General features: G+C 31.9%; 1 protein-coding gene across 6 annotated transcripts in view; it reads right to left on the bottom strand.

The window, feature by feature from the left end:
• Positions 1 to 18174, bottom strand: part of LOC134686706 (vasorin-like) — a 39733-nt gene extending 21559 nt beyond the window's left edge. For 4 of the 6 annotated variants that reach the window (XR_010101644.1, XM_063546398.1, XM_063546397.1 and 1 more), the window contains exons 1-3: positions 18009 to 18174; positions 10969 to 11142; positions 4820 to 4891 (exon numbers count right to left, since the gene is read on the bottom strand). Coding sequence is in view for 5 of the 6 variants with exons in the window: in XM_063546398.1 (XP_063402468.1) it covers positions 4820 to 4891; positions 10969 to 11135 (239 nt within the window). In the remaining variant the exon portion in view is untranslated. Of the gene's footprint in view, positions 1 to 4819; positions 4892 to 7824; positions 7890 to 10968; positions 11143 to 15479; positions 15565 to 18008 lie in introns of those variants that run through there. The other 2 variants (XM_063546396.1, XM_063546395.1) reach the window with 2 other exon arrangements.
• Positions 18175 to 18407: the final 233 nt, after the last annotated feature.

Genomic DNA, 18407 nt, shown 5'->3' with positions numbered 1-18407 from the left:
TACAAACGGTTCGAATATGACATTGAATCCGAGAGAAGACTAAGCAGATACAATAATGCAAATTAGGAGGTAAAACGTCAGACATTTAAAATTTCCAAAAAAAGCCAGCACAAATATGCAGAAACAGGGTAGACAAATTTCTACCATCCGAATATGAAATTGGCGATACAGTTTTTGTTAAATGTATAGGCAGAGACAAAAGAGTGTATAGAGGAGGGGTATATGTCGCAGAGCTATAAGTCTTGGCAGGAATATTCATTGCTACAAATAAAAGTCTCCCTATATATAAGGTTACATATACAACGCAGGAACAAACGATTGTCAGTGATTGGTTAAGGGTTGATATGTTCACTTCTTAAATAGCAAGTCAAGATAGAGAAAAACAACAGAGAGCAAATGAAAAAAAGGAGAAACCCAAACGTGCGAGATGTAAATTGACTCTTCATGATTTATATGATAACATTACTGAAAATAGAGTTAATACAACGTCATACAATGAAGCCTTGCATGATAAAATTATCGGACTTCAACAGAATGCAGTAAAAAAAGATTATCATGTCGACAAAGATATTCCATCGGATGGTAAATGTATGTTTCATTCGCTGTCCTTGCAACTTTAACGAGTAGGTGGTCCACATTTCTTATATATGATAACGTCACATATAAATAAATGTTTTACGTAATAATCCTGTTCTTGTTTTTTTTTTTTGGAACAGTTGGTTTTCGTGATTTTACAATGTAGACTGGCATGTTTTTTTTTGACAGGATGGATCTGAATGGAGAATGAGGCGATTATACCGGGCTTGAATTTCTCGTTACATTGAAGACCTGTTGGTGACCTTCTGCTGTTGTTTTTCTATGGTCGAGTTGTTGTCTCTTTGATACATTCCCCATTTCCATTCTCAATTTTATTTTATTGATGCTGCAGCATGTATGTGCCACATTTTAATTATAATCTGACCTTGTTTACCAAACCCTCAATAAATAAGAATAATACCACGAGATGTTGCACTAGTACTGGAGCAATATTTATACTTAAGACATGTAGCTGAATTTCATTATATAAAGTTGATACCCGATCAAGCACAGAGCATTGACAAACACTCTATTTATGCAGACCATACTCTTTTGTGCGAACTTTGCGGAACCTTCAATTATACATGCAAAACGTATAAATGTTATTTTCTTTCAGAACACTATGTCAATCTTTTGAAAAATTAATCCGGTCAAAACCATGTTTTATGTGCTTCAATGCATATAACATGACCGTCGGAAGGGGTGCGTCGGGTGCGATCACACACCCTCTTTCCAATTTTATTTTTTAAATTCAGGCATAGATGAGCACTTGCATGTCCTCCACGCTAACAGGTTACCGTAATCTTTCTGTTACAGAATAGGACACCTATGATACAGTTTGAGAGATCGTCTTTAGTATGACGTCCATTATCACTTAAATAGCATTATATATATAAATATATGTTTAGGGGCCATCTAAAGGACTCTTCTGGGTGCGGAAATTTCTCGCTGCATCGACCACATATGGGTGGCCTCCTGTTGTTATCTGCTCTATGGTCTGGTTGTTGTCTCTGTGACATATTCCCAATTTCCATTCTCAATTTTATTATCTATATTCATTGCTGTCTACAGTGAAGATCTCCCCTCTCCAGTTCTTGTAGAAGAGGAATACCAACGATACAAGGATGGTATTCTTCAAAATGAACTTGATTCTGAAAGTGTTATCCAAGATGCATGTGCAACAGCTATCAAGAACTGTGATGCATTGCCGTACCCGAATATCTACAAGTTACTTAAATTGGCTTAGTAAACTCCATCCGAGAAATATGGAATTGAAAAACATTATTTTTCAGAAGTGATTTGGTTTGTTTATTTAATTTGATTTGTTTAATATATATAAAAAGATAGTTGTAAATTGTAATGCAGGTGATTCTATATCATTGAGGTCTACATGTCTAAAACTTATATGAAGACATTCAAATTCCCCTATCTACTATCTATACCACTATGGTTTTGATCATTCTTATGAAAAAATCATCAACTCGTTTAGTAAACTCCATCCGAGAAATATGGAATTGAAAAACATTATTTTTCAGAAGTGATTTGGTTTGTTTATTTAATTTGATTTGTTTAATATATATAAAAAGATAGTTGTAAATTGTAATGCAGGTGATTCTATTTCATTGAGGTCTACATGTCCAAAACTTATATGAAGACATTCAAATTCCCCTATCTACTAAATGTAACACAACAAAGTAATTTAGAACTAGCAACGTAAACTATCTCGCAAAAAGAACATGAACTTATTACTTACAGCTCTGTATGTCAAATAAAACAATGACAGTTAAACCCAAAAGGTTATTAGTTATCAAAAGTAACCGGATTATAATTTAGTGCGCCAGACGCGCGTTTTGTCTACATAAGACTCATCAGTGACGCTCATATCAAAATAGTTATAAAACAAAACAAGTACGAAGTTAAAGCACAGCATAATTTCCCAAAATATTATTAAAAACGCTTCTTGTATCGTTGGTATTCATCTATCAAAACTTATAAAAATCAAATGCTTCGCCAATGACTAAAATGCTCCTGACTTGGGACATGCGCATATAAATGCTACCGAGGAGGTTGTTAAAATGAGATTTGTAGGATTAGAATCACCCCTAGCCAAGCTTATCATATATCCGTCAAAGGACAAAATCTTCAATTGAGAAATTTTCAGAGAGAATCAACTATGTTTTTTTGAGGATTTTAATAGACTCTTAAAGTATTCATGTTATTCAGCTGCTTGTTTTTTTTTATAATTCATCATATTGTAATAAGATACATTTACGTTATTCACAGAATTCTTCTTATTAAGTTTACTTTAGTATGATCATAATAAAAGTAAACTTAAAAGACATATGAAGTCATGTTGTCTTTAAATTTAAAATCTCTAAATAGATCATGATAAAATGCAGGTTTATGTGTATATAAGAATACTAGTAAGAATACTAGTAATATATTTCATCCGACATAATTGCGGAACAAAAGTAATGTGTGCATTGTTTATATCATATATATATATAATTTTATTTTGATAGGTATCACTGTTATATTGATTTAATATAATATTGAAATAAAAAGTACTTTCAGTGCATCAATGGTTTATACATTTTCTTCAATTAAATATCAGTCTATTAACCGTTTATTAGGCTATTGGATCAGTATGGAAAATCATGTATTTAACGTTCGAAAAACGCATAAAACCCTAAAATTGGCTTACCCATTTAAAAAAAAATATAACCTGTAGGAGGGCAGTGCCCCTCCGACACCCAACTCCTTTCGCACCCCCTCTGGACAAAACCTTCCTACGGTCATGTAGAATAATGAACTTCGTTAGATTTTTACTTTAAGATTTAATTCGTGTGATAGTTTGTTGTTGCCGCTGGGTTTTTTTTTTTAAAGGTTTTGAAAATATCGTCATTGGCCCGCATTATGAATTAAGAAACACATAATTTGATTTATATTCTTTTGAATATCACCCACTTACCTCTCAATTGAGTTGGATGAGGGGAGGGTATAGAAATAATTCAAGAGACCTGAATATCTGTTTAAAAATTATCATCGTTCAAATAAAGATTATTCTAAAGATTTCATTAGATTCGATAAATATCATTTCAATCAACAACATATCATCCATAAACTAAATTGGTACGATAAATTACTTTATAGTGACTTGCATTTTTCATAAACCGTTATCGGCTGGTAACTATTCCATTGTGTCTTACTTATGTAGTTACAGTGATGTTTTTATTGTACATAGATAATGATTTCTAAGGTCTAGGGCGTATTCAAAACTAACCGCATTAAAAAAGTGTGGTCGGTGAAATTGTATGCTTATTCTGCAAATCTTTGGAGAAAAAAATATCTTATGACGGTATACAAGTCAGATTATCTAGTAATTTAATAACTCCCGTTTATGGATTAAAATGACAACTCTTCTCATAAATGTCATATATGGCTTTAATTTTCAGTGGACCTTATATTGTTACCTCACTAATGACTATGCCAATCACACATGAATATCTAATATTTATAGTAATTGTTTAATTACCTCCCACTTGTGGAGCTTACCCCTTCCGGAAAATGATCAAACATTATATAACCTTTGTTTTGGATAAAGGTATACACATCGATCGTCGCATTATATATGACGTGAAAGTAAAGTACTTTGTATATAAGAATTATGTTGTCAACACGACTTTATAATGGAAAAGCTTTTAGAATTAAGGATGTGAACAGTTTGCACCGAATATATGAATTAGATATATATGTGACTCGTTTATTATATGCAAACTGCTCACATATTTTATACATATTTTTAAGATTAAGGGGAAACACATGAAAGATCGTAGCTACTGGCCGCTTTTCCCTGCTTCACATATTTTTCTTTCAGATTAATTACCAGGATAAGAGTAAATATGATGTGGACACGATCTTCACGGATGGCTCCCTAAATGTGTTTCTGATTATTATTATGTTCAAATTTTAAACATGTTATGCCTATCTATCGTGTTAAGATCATAAACATCAAATGTCTATCTTGTTTAGATCATAAAAGTAAACTGTCTATTTCCCTATGTTTTTTTACCATGATTCATCGATCTTGATTAGATGGCGCTGCTTATAAATAACATTTGAAATCAAACCAAAAAAAATAGGTCTTGATGGCATATATTGATGCCGATACCAATGGGACAGAGGAATCTAGTAAATTTCGTCATAATTATTCACTTTTGAATATATGTATTAAAATACTCACATAATTTTAAGAGCCGACAATCCAGCAAATGCGTAATCATCTTTCAGGGTAATCTTATTTTGGCTAATATACCTACAAAGGACATTAAAAAAAGCATTTTTACATAAATTTAATGTGAAGAAATCATATGCCACTAGCAATGGTGAACGTATAGATGTTTGAAAACATGTTAAAGTTATACGAGCATATAGTTGTAATACAAAAAAAAAGATATGCACTCAAACCTGAATAAACTGAACCCTGAATTAACCGATTTCCATTCCGGCAAACATTTGAAGTCCCGTTTTTTCCTTCAAATATAAAAAAGATGTGGTGTGATTGTCAAGAGACAACTGTCAACAAGAGACCAAAATGACACAGACATTAACAAGTTTAGGTCACCTCACGGGCTTCAACAATGAGCAAAAGTCTTTCTGGTATATATATATGGTGGTCGTGTGGTCTAGCGGGACGGCTGCAGTGCAGGCGATTTGGTGTCACGATATCACAGTAGCATGGGTTCGAATCCCGGCGAGGGAAGAACCAAAAATTTGCGAAAGCAAATTTACAGATCTAACATTGTTGGGTTGATGTTTAGACGAGTTGTATATACATTATGTACACAGCCATGTATCACCATCATTGATGGCGATCCGATGGATACATCTGTTGTAGGGTTGTCACTGACTCAGACGTACTTATGAATATAATTATTTTCTGTGACTGTATCTTACATTAATTTGTAGGATCCTTTACTATAGATAATTTAGCTGATCTGTAACCATAACATCTTCATGCCTTATATATCATGTACTGTAGTACGCCGCTAGATTAAAACTGACGTGGAAAGGTAACATATGGCCACCGAAAGCTCTTTTTTGAGAGCCCAGGTGGTCGTGTGGTCTAGCGGGACGGCTGCAGTGCAGGCGATTTGGTGTCACGATATCACAGTAGCATGGGTTCGAATCCCGGCGAGGGAAGAACCAAAAATTTGCGAAAGCAAATTTACAGATCTAACATTGTTGGGTTGATGTTTAGACGAGTTGTATATACATTATGTACACAGCCATGTATCACCATCATTGATGACGATCCGATGGATACATCTGTTGTAGGGTTGTCACTGACTCAGACGTACTTATGAATATAATTATTTTCTGTGACTGTATCTCACATTGTAGGATCCTTTACTATAGATAATTTAGCTGATCTGTAACAATAACATCTTCATGCCTTATATATCATGTACTGTAGTACGCCGCTAGATTAAAACTGACGTGGAAAGGTAACATATGGCCACCAAAAGCTCTTTTTTTGAGAGCCCAGGTGGTCGTGTGGTCTAGCGGGACGGCTGCAGTGCAGGCGATTTGGTGTCACGATATCACAGTAGCATGGGTTCGAATCCCGGCGAGGGAAGAACCAAAAATTTGCAAAAGCAAATTTACAGATCTAACATTGTTGGGTTGATGTTTAGACGAGTTGTATATATATATATAACTTGTATATATATATATAAACGAGTCTAAATTGAAAACTACGTTCAAACCTATGATTGCGTTGGATAAAAACCGCAATTTTTATACGTGTGCATGTTAAACAAATTTCGTTGTAGAAGGGTCTAAAAACAGCACAAACAACATTTTCCAAAAGACCAAAAAAGTGAAAAAGTGTATTTAAACTAAACGCATTTGACTAACAGGTCGAACAACTGATGTTCTTTAACCCTGCTGACTGCCATTGGCGATTGCCAAATAAAATTGATCACAAGATGTAACAAAATGGATCTAAATATAACTCGTCTAAACATCGACCCAACAATGTTAGATCTGTAAATTTGCTTTCGCAAGTTTTTGGTTCTTCCCTCGCCGGGATTCGAACCCATGCTACTGTGATATCGAGACACCAAATCGTCTGCACTGCAGCCGTCCCGCTAGACCACACGACCACATCGGCTCTACTAAAATAAAGTGGCCGTGTGTTACCTTTCCTCGTCAGTTTTAATCTAGCGGCGTACTACAGTACATGATATATAACGCATGAAGATGGTATTGTTATATATATATACGTTAGTCTGATAAACTATATATATATACGTTAGTCTGATAAACTATATATATATACGTTAGTCTGATAAACTATATATATATACGTTAGTCTGATAAACTATATATATATACGTTAGTCTGATAAACTATATATATATACGTTAGTCTGATAAACTGTTGTAAATACAGGGGTACATAGAAGAATATAGACATTTTTATTGTTTATACAGAATGGCTTTTAATAATAATCAATTAACAAGCTGTATTATTGAACACTATAATAGTTTCAACTGAACTATAAGATAAACCGGTTATATCTCTTATAGAACTTTCCTTGTAAGTTGGATATTTTTTTCAAATCGCAGTATAAGAAATTTACATTGTGTTTTTGAAAATCTAGGTTCAATTTTGCGAACCCCTTAACCAACGAACCTGATAACACCGAGATGAAGACGATTTATGAGTGTGGACACTGTACTACAATGTTTCGATCGCGATTTAATTTTGATAAATAAAATTATGGTGTTTATTTTACTTACGTAGATATAAATGTTTATTTCGGTATATTAGATGGGACTGCCGATAGAGATAATCGTGCATCTACATGTTAAGTTATGGCTTGCTGTTCTTAAAATGTTAATTGCCAACCGAGAATTATCTCCCTAGACTGTTTAAGTTATCTTTCCTATCTATAGGTATTGATCGTTATTCCAATTATAATATAATTATAAATGCGGCAGTAATATAATTTGCAATAACCAAGTGCAGTGTAACCTGTCGATGGACAATATTCAAATCACTTATTTAATTTAAATATCTTATGACTTCAAAGGCTTTAACATTAACATCCTTGTATTTATAATTTCTTCAAACAGCAACCAATACACTGTATTCTGTACGCATTCAACTTTATTAGAAAAACCATTAGTAGCAATATTGTTAACTGGTTCAAAATGATAAAATAAATAGTAACAGATTTACCTCAACAAAATAATAAAGCCTGGAAATCTCATCAGGCTAAACTGAATTGAAAACCAATTGTTCACCTAAAAAAAACATGCATTTTGATTTCAAAATATTGTAATAGAGTTTAAACAGACATCTACCTGTGAACTGATTGAAACAAATGTATGGTTCCTATACAATTTCTTTTGTAAATAAGGGAGATAATTTGTTACTTGAAAAATGTAACTTTCATTTTCATGTGATAGTTTAGACACTGATTCCAAAAATAAATGGTTTTATATCATGTATATACTTTTCTATTCAAAAAGTACAAAAAATAGCTACTTCCGGTTTACAAAGGGACCCTCTCGGTTCCTTTTTCAAGATCATATGGCTTGCAACTTAATGCACAAAGTCCCATAGTTGATCATGCATATATAATGATAAAAAGAAAAGGTCAAAATCTAGACCATCAAATCACCTATGATTCTGACCTTACTTTTAAGATCATAACCAAGGACATCAATCCAAAGGACCCTAGATCTTTATTATACATGGCTATTGAATTATATTACTATATGAATAAGAGGGGCTTAAACTGCAATCTATTAGTCTACATGCCCTTTTAACCGAAAGTTATGAGTTACAACATACGCATCTAACAATTCTGTTAATTTATTTTGTAAATATTCTGTACGGTTTCTTACAAAATTAAAATTAGCCAAAATCAAACTTTAGAACATGACCTAAGAGGGGTCAAACCTTTTACTGTATTCGCAAAAAGCAATACAAACGGCATGAACAGAGGCTATTTGAAATGAGGCAAAGATGAAAATCAAGTCTATTGCACTATATTCTATTTAAAACAATCCAATAAAGCAGTTGTAATGTAAGTTTTGCTGAAAAAAAACAGGAAGATTGCTCAGTTAATGGCAATCAATTGTTAGTTTTACATTCTTTGTCATCTAAGATTACTAAATACAGAATTAATTTGCTGGAAAACATTACATTCATCGATTAGACTTTGTATAACAAATATATCATACTTCCTAGTATATTGAATTAGTATTCCCCTTTTCATAATAACCTGTCCTTTTTGGGGGTTAATACATCTCCATATATCGATTTACTAATATTTCCTTTTGATTGTTTTGAACTATTTACAGATTAACTACACGTTTGTGTGCTTTCTTTTTCTGTCATACTTTCATTTATATTCCCTCCGAGTATCACAATACCTTTTATTTTGTTTTTAAAAAAAAACATTTCTATTTCTTTGTTTATCATTGATATTGTTATATTTATAAATTAACTGTTTACAAAATTTTGAATTTGTTTTAATAATAAGGCTTTTCTACCTCAGGCATAAATTACCTTAACTGTATTTGGCAAATATTTTAGGAGTTTTGGTCCTCAACGCTCTTCAACTTCTTACTTTATATGGCCTTTTTAACTTTTTTGGATTCGAGCGTCACTGATGAGGCTTTTGTAGACGAAACGCGCGTCTGGCGTATATTTAAAATTTTGTCCTGGTATCTATGATGAGTTTATTTGTTTATTTTGTGAATAAACATTCACTTAAGAGAACATTTTTCCTCAAGTTCAACCTTAATTAGAAAACAAACATACCCTCTTCATTTATTATTTTGTTTTTTAAAAAAGGGACGAAAGATACCAAAGGGACGGTCAAACTCATAGATCTAAAATAAACTGACAACGCCATGGATAAAAAAAGAAATAAAGACAAACAGACAAATAACAGCACATAAGAAAACTAAAGACTTAGCAACACGAACTCTACCAAAATCCGAAGGGTGATCTCAGGTGCTCCGTAAAAGGTTGGTAGACACTGCTCCCAATGTGACACCCTTCGTATTGCTCAAATTATTACAAACCCGGTAAACAGTCGAATTCGATAGGTCACATTCGTGAAAAGGGAAGTTGTAGTTACGACATAAGAAACATATCCGTTATTACCTTTGAAACGGTTATTCCATAAATGTCAACCAACGCGTGATGGCTCCCGTAAAATTTATGAAGGGATAATTTCAATTTCACTTTTTTTTACTGTGGAGTAGGATCTGCTTACCCTTCCGGAGCACCCGAGGTCGCCCCAGGTTTTTGGTCGGGTTTATGTTGTGTGTTCGTTGGTGTTCTGTGTTGTGTCATGTGTATTATTGTTTGTCTGTTTGTCTTTTTCATTTCAGCCATGGCGTTGCCGGTTTGTTTTGGATTTGTGATTTTGACTGTCCCTGTGGTGTCTTTCGTCTCTCTGAAACAACCCAATGCAATCTTGTAGATGGTATTGTGTGTTTAGGTTCAATTACATCAGATTGGTACCAGATAAAGCAAAATTAGTCTTAGTAAAATGTTGGGTGACATTGACAAATGATTGCCGGAAGTGATCTTGAGTAACTGGAAGTAATATTTTTTTAACTGATGTCATTGAAAAGTACTTAGAGTCAATACATATTTTTCAATGGGCATACATAAACCTATCATTTGAGACCAATAGTTATATTCTATAAACAGAAGAAACATATTATCTGTCTTATTACAGACATAAGTAAAAACAAAAGGTATATTTTGGGAAACGGTGTGAATACAGCTATCTTATGATACCAGAAATGCCGTTTTCTCAACCGGACGTAGCCCATTTTCTCCCTTTTTACAGTTTAAAGGATATAAAATCAGTATTGGTACATCAATCATATGAGATCGGAAATGATGATTTCATAACCGGAAATTTGCAATTTTCTCCCTTAAATCAGACAAAAGAATGTAGTAATTATATACTTGGTATAATCAGTAGGACAAGACCTATGATAGTACAACAAAGTAACTTGAGAAAACCGGCGGAAATTTTCATTTTCATTTTCAAAATTTTAGTGGAGGGAACTTCAAATGTTCTGTGAACAATTAGTTTAATTTAATTATTTATATTTTTATTAAGAGTAAATATTTGTTTTATGAAAAAGCTGTATTCCGTGAACTTATCTCGGCATTGTTGTTAATCACTGTGTACTGCGGCGGTAATTAGTAACAATGTATTACTCACACAACAATAGGTCAACAATTTCATTACGTTTAATCTCGACATCAAACGAAGGACTTTGTGTGCACTAAAATATTATTATTAGATTCGTTTTAGTTAAAAAGAAATTTGCAAACAATACTCACAATAAAGTGGTTGAATTCGGTATATTAGACGGGACTGTCGTTAGAGATTTTCCGCTGCAATACACCACATTCGTGCTCGTGCATCTACATAAGGAAGGGCATCCATTGACGGTACATCCATAGATAGTGCATGCTATTATGAAAATTGTATTGTATATTTTCTCCATACTACGCCTGAAAAATATCGGAAACACTGTAAAAGAACATCTGTTGCATGAAATTATAATTTTGAATATTGTATTAAATACTACAACATGATATTTGCATTCAAGAAATTGTAAATCAACAGAAATTATAAGTCATCTGGAGCAGGATCTGTGTACCCTTCCGGAGCACTTAGATCACCTCAAGTTTTTGGTGGAGTTCGTGTTGCTTAGTCTTGAATTAATTTTCTGTGTTGTGTCTTGTGTACTATTATTTGTCTGTTTGTCTTTAATTTTTTTAGCCATGGCGTGTTCAGTTTATTTTCAATGTATGAGTATGACTGACCTTCTGGTATCTTTCGTCCCTCTTTTATGAACGGTGAACTAGTTTGATAACTAGTTTGGTATATTATATAATACAGTCATCTAGAAAAAAATTTAATCACATTCTCCATATATTCATTTTATTATTATCGGGTCCATGAAAACTGACAAAAACTGATATTGAATGAAATCAAAAAAGTTCTACTTCTCCGATATAAAGAAACACCACACCATGTCTTTGCTGCTCTGGTAATAGATAATATTTTTACCTGATTTTAAGTCATTGTTGGCTTTTTTGAGAAAAAATGGTTCCAAAGGACCTTCAGTACCCCAAAAATGTCTAGAAAGAAATAGAATATCACCAAAACAGCTGTTAAAAACGAATATTTGATAGTTGAAAAAGTTGCATTGGAATGGAGACATACTGGTTTTCATATAAACATAAATTCCATGACACTGAATTAGTGAAAAACTGGTGGTTTTGGAAAATTCAAATGCCTCTGTTTCCATAGCAACTATATAAAATTGGTGGGAATTTGTTTTCTTATTTTTATTTCTTTATAACCTGTTATTGAGGTGATTTCTTTAAGTTTTCATCAAAATCTGACACAATCATATTTTTTGTCACTGCAAGCCTGAATACAAAAACTTTAGTTCAGCTCAGATACTATATGGACCGTAGTTTTCCCCTTCAAATAACAACACTGTATTTGTGCTTCTTATTAAAAAATATTATAACATAAACTTCTCTCAAATTAATTGCAAGTAAGATTCTACACCGACACTAATTGAGACTAAACTACAACAATTGGCAACAGTAATCAGGAATGCTCGAGGTCACAATAATTTAATGTCCATAATATAATACAAATATTAAAAAGCGTATCAAACTTACAAGGTCCTATTTTCAAGTGTAGCCAAGTCGGAACGAGGAATCAAAAGGAATATGTTGGTACACGTCCATGAAATAAAGGCAACAGTAGAGTTTACTGCAGTTTCGAAATCATAAAACGATTGAGGGAAAACAAATTCCGGTTACTAAACCAGAGGGAAACACATTAACAATGAGAGTGAAACAAAGGAAAAACAGAAACACTGAAGTGCAACAAAATTAAACATACATAGAACAACTACAATTTGAATCATCGATTCAATGACAACATTTATTTAAAGACATATGTGGTTCCTTCGTCATGTTCTATGGATTATGTAGAATGTAAAAGGAAAGGTATATTCTTAATCGCGAGTTGTTTTTTTTAATTTTATAAAGTGTGTATTCTAAATCTTATAAAGCTTACGTCGTTATACATGTTATATTAACTGTGTGAACAAATTAGGTAGAAACTATAAAAATAAATCTCATTTTGTAATCTACCTTAAAAAAAAAATGCATAACCATCCGTTAAGTTAAGCAAAATAACCCATTACTGTTTTATTCACTTCTTTCAATGTATGTCCGATTTTATACAAAGGATAAGAACTTTTCTCTATAATAGTCATATATATAGGCCAGTGATTCGAATGTTTAACTTCAGTCAATTCATGTAAAATACTAATACTTGTAATAATATTTATTCACTTCAGTAAATGTATGCTCGACTTGATTACCGGTGATTCGAATGTTGCACTTAGCCAATTCATATAAGATACTCTCGGATGTTATCAAGCTGTTTACAACAGTATGAAACGAAGAAACACTCCTTTTATCAGCAACAAAAATACCAGTAAGAATCAAAGTTTGCGATAAATTGAAACAAAAGCATTTATACATTGGTTTGTATATTTCTAATATCAAAAGCTTATCAAACAAATATGAATAATAAAATAAAAGAAAATAATAACTTACAATTTGATATAAACTGACACTTTTAGTTAACTTATCGGAGTATTTGCCAATCTTGACCTCCTATGATTGAGTGTTTCCGTCACCAATTGATACTTCCTTATATTATTGTACATTCTATTTTCATCTGTATTTATATTCATTTTTCCATTTGAACAGTTTTCAAATTAAAGATTTGAAAAATGTGATAAAAGAAGAAAAGATAATTGTGGGATGGATTTGAAGTAAGCAGCCGGTTCTTTATTCGATATTCAATATCCAACCGGCTGCTAGTTGTCTTATATTGATGATAATACTAAACACAAGGTGTTCGACCTGATAGTCAAATGCGTTTTTCTCACTTTTTTGGTCTTTTGAAAAATGATGTTTGTGCTGTATTTAGACCCTTCAACAACGAAAGTTGTTTTACATGCACACGTATACAAATTAGGTTTTTTATCCAACCAAATCATAGGTAAGGCGGGTTTGAACTTAGTTTTCAATTTAGACTCGTTTATATTTTTTCGTTTAGGCTTGTATCATATTTTCCCTCCGGTTTATATGATCCGTTCATCCTATATTGACTCTTAAAATTCAAGAGTCTATCCTAAATTGAGGATAAATTATATGGCATTCCAAATACCGTTTCGATTCCTAACATCACTGATGAGACATATATTGCCGAAATCTAGATCTGGTGTTCACCAATATTGACACCATGTGTATGTGGCATAACATCTTAGCCACAAGTTTATCTTTTTCTGTTTAGTATTAAATTTATATTAAGATCCATTTTGTTACATCTCGTGATCAATTTTATTTGGCAATCGCCCATGGCAGTCAGCAGTTTTGATTCAGTTTTGATTGCTACGGCCCTTTGAAAGTATTGAATTTTGATGATTTTCCTATTTTTCATAAATTTTGACATATTTTGGGGCTTTAATAATGAACAAAAATCACAATTCTACAATTAAACTTTTTGTCATACTTTCTTTAATAAATTGAAGACGAAAAATCTATAGGTAAGTGTTTATATTAGAAAGTTTATCATATTTTGATGTTTTTTAAATGTGTCAAATTTTATTTCGAAATGTTATTAATTTTGTAAATTTGTGATTTTTCTCAGTTTTAATTAAAAATTGCATATTTTTTAACTTCTTTGTTATAAATGATTGAAAAAATACATATCTATAAAAATTGAAAAGAAATAAGGAATGTGAGTGTTATTTACATGTTTCTGGTACAATCACTTTTTGTATTTCTCACCTATTTTCTCAAGATTTTGGTTAAAAAAAACTTACTTGATGGGTAATAAAATCTAAAAATTGAATACTCAAAAACTAATCATTTGAAAAACCCATTTTTCACAGAGTTAAGTTTGATTATGCTTTTTATCAAATTAATTGCTGTTTTCCATTTGTGACTAATGTTTTAGAAATAATAACAGAACGAGATTTCAATGAGACTGAATGAGACTGAAACGTCAGAATAATACATCCTTAATGATGCTATCTCCAGATGTATTTGTGCATTGAATGGTAAAAAAAACATATTTATATAGCAGAACCATTCTACTTTCTAATGAAAAACTGAAAGTGTACATTTAAACAATTTTGTAAAACTGCTATATTTTGGGGCCAAAAGAGAGTCTTATTGGATCTTCATATTTAGGGGTTCTCATGTTGACACATGATTCGATCCAGTTGAAACGGAAAATCAAGTTTGAACATTAATATATTTTTTAACATGGTCATCCAACTCCGTATACATGATGAAAACAACCTACTTGATATACACGGAAACAATAATTAACTATTCAATAACCTGTGTTTGAAGCTGACAAAAATATCAGAAGATTTCTACTGTTTTCGTAATGTAACACAATAAATAAAAAAGATAACTGATTAAAATATTTTCAAGTATATAGGAAAGAAGTTTAAGAGAATTGTATATTAGGTATGACGCTATCTTCATTGTACGAATGTTGCACTTAGGTCAAATTCATATAAGATACTGTCGAAAGTGATCCAATTCTTTACAACAGTATTAAACAAAGAAGCAATGCATCAACACTTCTTTCATCATCAGCATAAATACCAGTTAGAATCAAAGTTTGCGATGAATTGAAACAAAAGCATTACTACTATTATTTGTATAGTTCTAATATCAAAAGCTTATCAAACAAATATGAATAGTTAAATAAAAAGAAGATAATAACTTACAATTTACTATAAACTTATCGGAGTATTTGCCAACGTTGACTTCCTAGTATATAGTGTTTCCGTCACCAATTGATACTTCCTTATTGTACGTTCTATTTTAATCTGTATTTATATTTATTGTTCAACTTGAACAGTTTTCAAATTAAAAAATTGACAAATATGACAAAAAGGAAAAGGTTTATTGTCGGATGTATTAATCACCAAAAATAAAAATAACAACTCATACGTTATATGCGCATGCATTTCTTGATATCTTGGTATATTATCCTGGCACCCTGTGCCTATCATACTTGGTTGATAGTTGTACTGTACGCGTTTAGCAATCAGTGAGCCAGGACCCCAAGCTCGATGGTATATAAGAATAAGAATAAAAATTAAAAAAAGGATATATATATAATAATAGATTTTTCTGTTTACAAATATTTGTCCGTTCCTCTGTTGCGATTCGAATTCACATCTTTGATACACTACAGAACCAATCGCTTAGCTCCATTTTTTAGCGCTCTAGACCACTCGACCATATCCGCTATATGAAAATATAACTTCAATAGTCGTAGTGTTACCTTGTCGCGGAAGGCGAATCTAGAGATAGACATAAGACATGTGTTGTAAGCGTGTGAAGATGTTATCTTATTACTTTATACACAATGCATTTTTATTTGCCAGCAATCTAACTCAATAATTATTATATACCGTGTGGTATAATGTACCAATTCATTATACTGTCACTAGAAATAAGTATAGCATAAAACAACTCTAAACAAGTGACAACCATACCATATATATGCCCACTGGATCTCAGTGTATTAAAGATAAATGGTCAATAACAATATTTATATAAGTCTTAAAATTACACCCAACAGTGTTAGAATTAGATTTTTTTTGCGGGATTCGAACTCACACTTACCGCCAAAAATGGAAAGTTGATTTCATCACGTGAACATCAGTATACTTCTGTTGTCTTTATATCTCACATATTCTAATTTGAAGTCGTCCATTTGTGTAGAAATTTAGGAAGATATAAAAAAAAGACGCATACCTTCTACTTCCAGAAGTACATGTACCCTAAATATCCTAAATTACTGGTTTATAGCAGATGAAAGCATTGAAATGTAGGTTATTGTTACTTCACATAGCTTGCTTCTAGGCTTAATTCTTATGACCCATTATACTCCAATTTCCTGCTATTACATACAGCCTGTTTTTAGACATAGTTAGATTATTTTTGTTTTTAGTTGACTCTTGATTTATGTTTACAATTCTTTAAGACGTAATATTAAGATTGCAGATTTACAGTGTATTTACATTTAGAATAGGTAAAAGGTGTATATCAGGTAAATAGCTAGTATTTTGCAAAAGGATGTTAGAAACAAATATAACAAACGTGCATATCATTTTGTCGAAAATAGTGATAAAATCAAATAATAAATATTAAAATCACTATCCCCTGACATTACGATGACTCAAAAACCTTTCCTGCCACATTAGATTGTCCGATTTCATTAGGTTATGATTGCTTTGTTATCTTTATAAAGACCCTGAACACTTGCTTGATTTTATGAAAGTAAATAATTTGGACTGAATAAGTGAAAGTTAAACAAAGTTAATTGGCATAGTGTAAGTAAAGTGTCTATTTATATTTACGGCATGTACTATTCGATTAATGAAGCAATTCCATTTTGTAATCACCACTATACAGAACCGATATAACAGCCTAACAACACTAGTCAATATTTTTATAAAATACTTTTATTTTAAACTAGCAAATGCAATGAGGTCAACTTTTTTCCTGTTATAATTCATTATAATTATATGACCTCGCATGTACTCTGTATGACAATCTTAAACACGATCCGATTACCATTCTTTGCAACTGATATTTATTCTTTTCCAATTTCTTTTAACGGTAAACCGTGTTTTCAGAACATAGTACCATAACGTTCAAAATACAAAGGAATAGGTACAGTTAGACCCCTTTTTGGCCTAAAAATATAGCAGTTTTACGAAAAAAAACTTTAGTTGGAAAGAAGAATGCTTCTGCTACATTAATATGGGCTGTTTTTGACAATACAATAAAATTTAGAATGGAAATGGGGAATGTGCATTTATCAGGTACTAGCATCATTAAGTCATGCTAAATTACTGAAATCTTAAAATTTTAGCATTTTAGTTAAATTTTAGAGGGTATCCGTCTTAAATGAAAATGGCTGCATTCGTGTTTATTCTTAATATTGAAATGTAAGTTGTATTTGATGATAATACATAAGATAAATAAAGATTGAGGATGAACACGGATGCGGCTACTTTCATTTTTAACCAAAAACTTCTCAAAAGTGACATTTTTGGGCATATTTGATACATTTTTCATATTAAAGCTTCAATCGGAGCGTTGATAATGACTGAATCAGTTAAAATCTTTCACATAAACTAATTGAATCAACTGTAATTTTTACATGTGTAATTATATTCATACTTGCTCATATAACATCAAAATATATCACTAAAAATCTCATAAAATGTGTTCACTACCTCAATTTGTCGATGCATAAATCCAAAACAGGTATATGACAGAATAGTGAAAATAATCAACCACATTTTAATGTTATTGAAGTCTTATCCAGATATGTTCTAGAGAATGTTTCTCCAATATATAACAGCCTGCTTGTAGTATTCAATCGTTTATTTATTACGTCTGTATCAGTTTGATTGATATAAGTATGCATGTATATCATTAGTGAAGTTATAAATAGTACACCTTCAATATCTTGCCAACAGTTTTTGTATTATGCATCCTAATTACGTGGAAAGTGTTCTTTATTTGTTTTTGTAAAACATAGATGTTTACTGTTAGGTTCACTGTTTGATAATATCCTTTAGTCGTGGATCTTTAGTTTCATATCCCGCCATTCTGTTGTTTTGCTGTGGTCA

The sequence above is a fragment of the Mytilus trossulus genome, chromosome 10 (assembly GCF_036588685.1).
Source record: "Mytilus trossulus isolate FHL-02 chromosome 10, PNRI_Mtr1.1.1.hap1, whole genome shotgun sequence".
In the NCBI taxonomy this organism is placed as follows: Eukaryota; Metazoa; Mollusca; class Bivalvia; order Mytilida; family Mytilidae; genus Mytilus; species Mytilus trossulus.
Note: the sequence above shows the minus strand (reverse complement) of the source record. Positions and strands in the feature narration are given on the sequence as shown.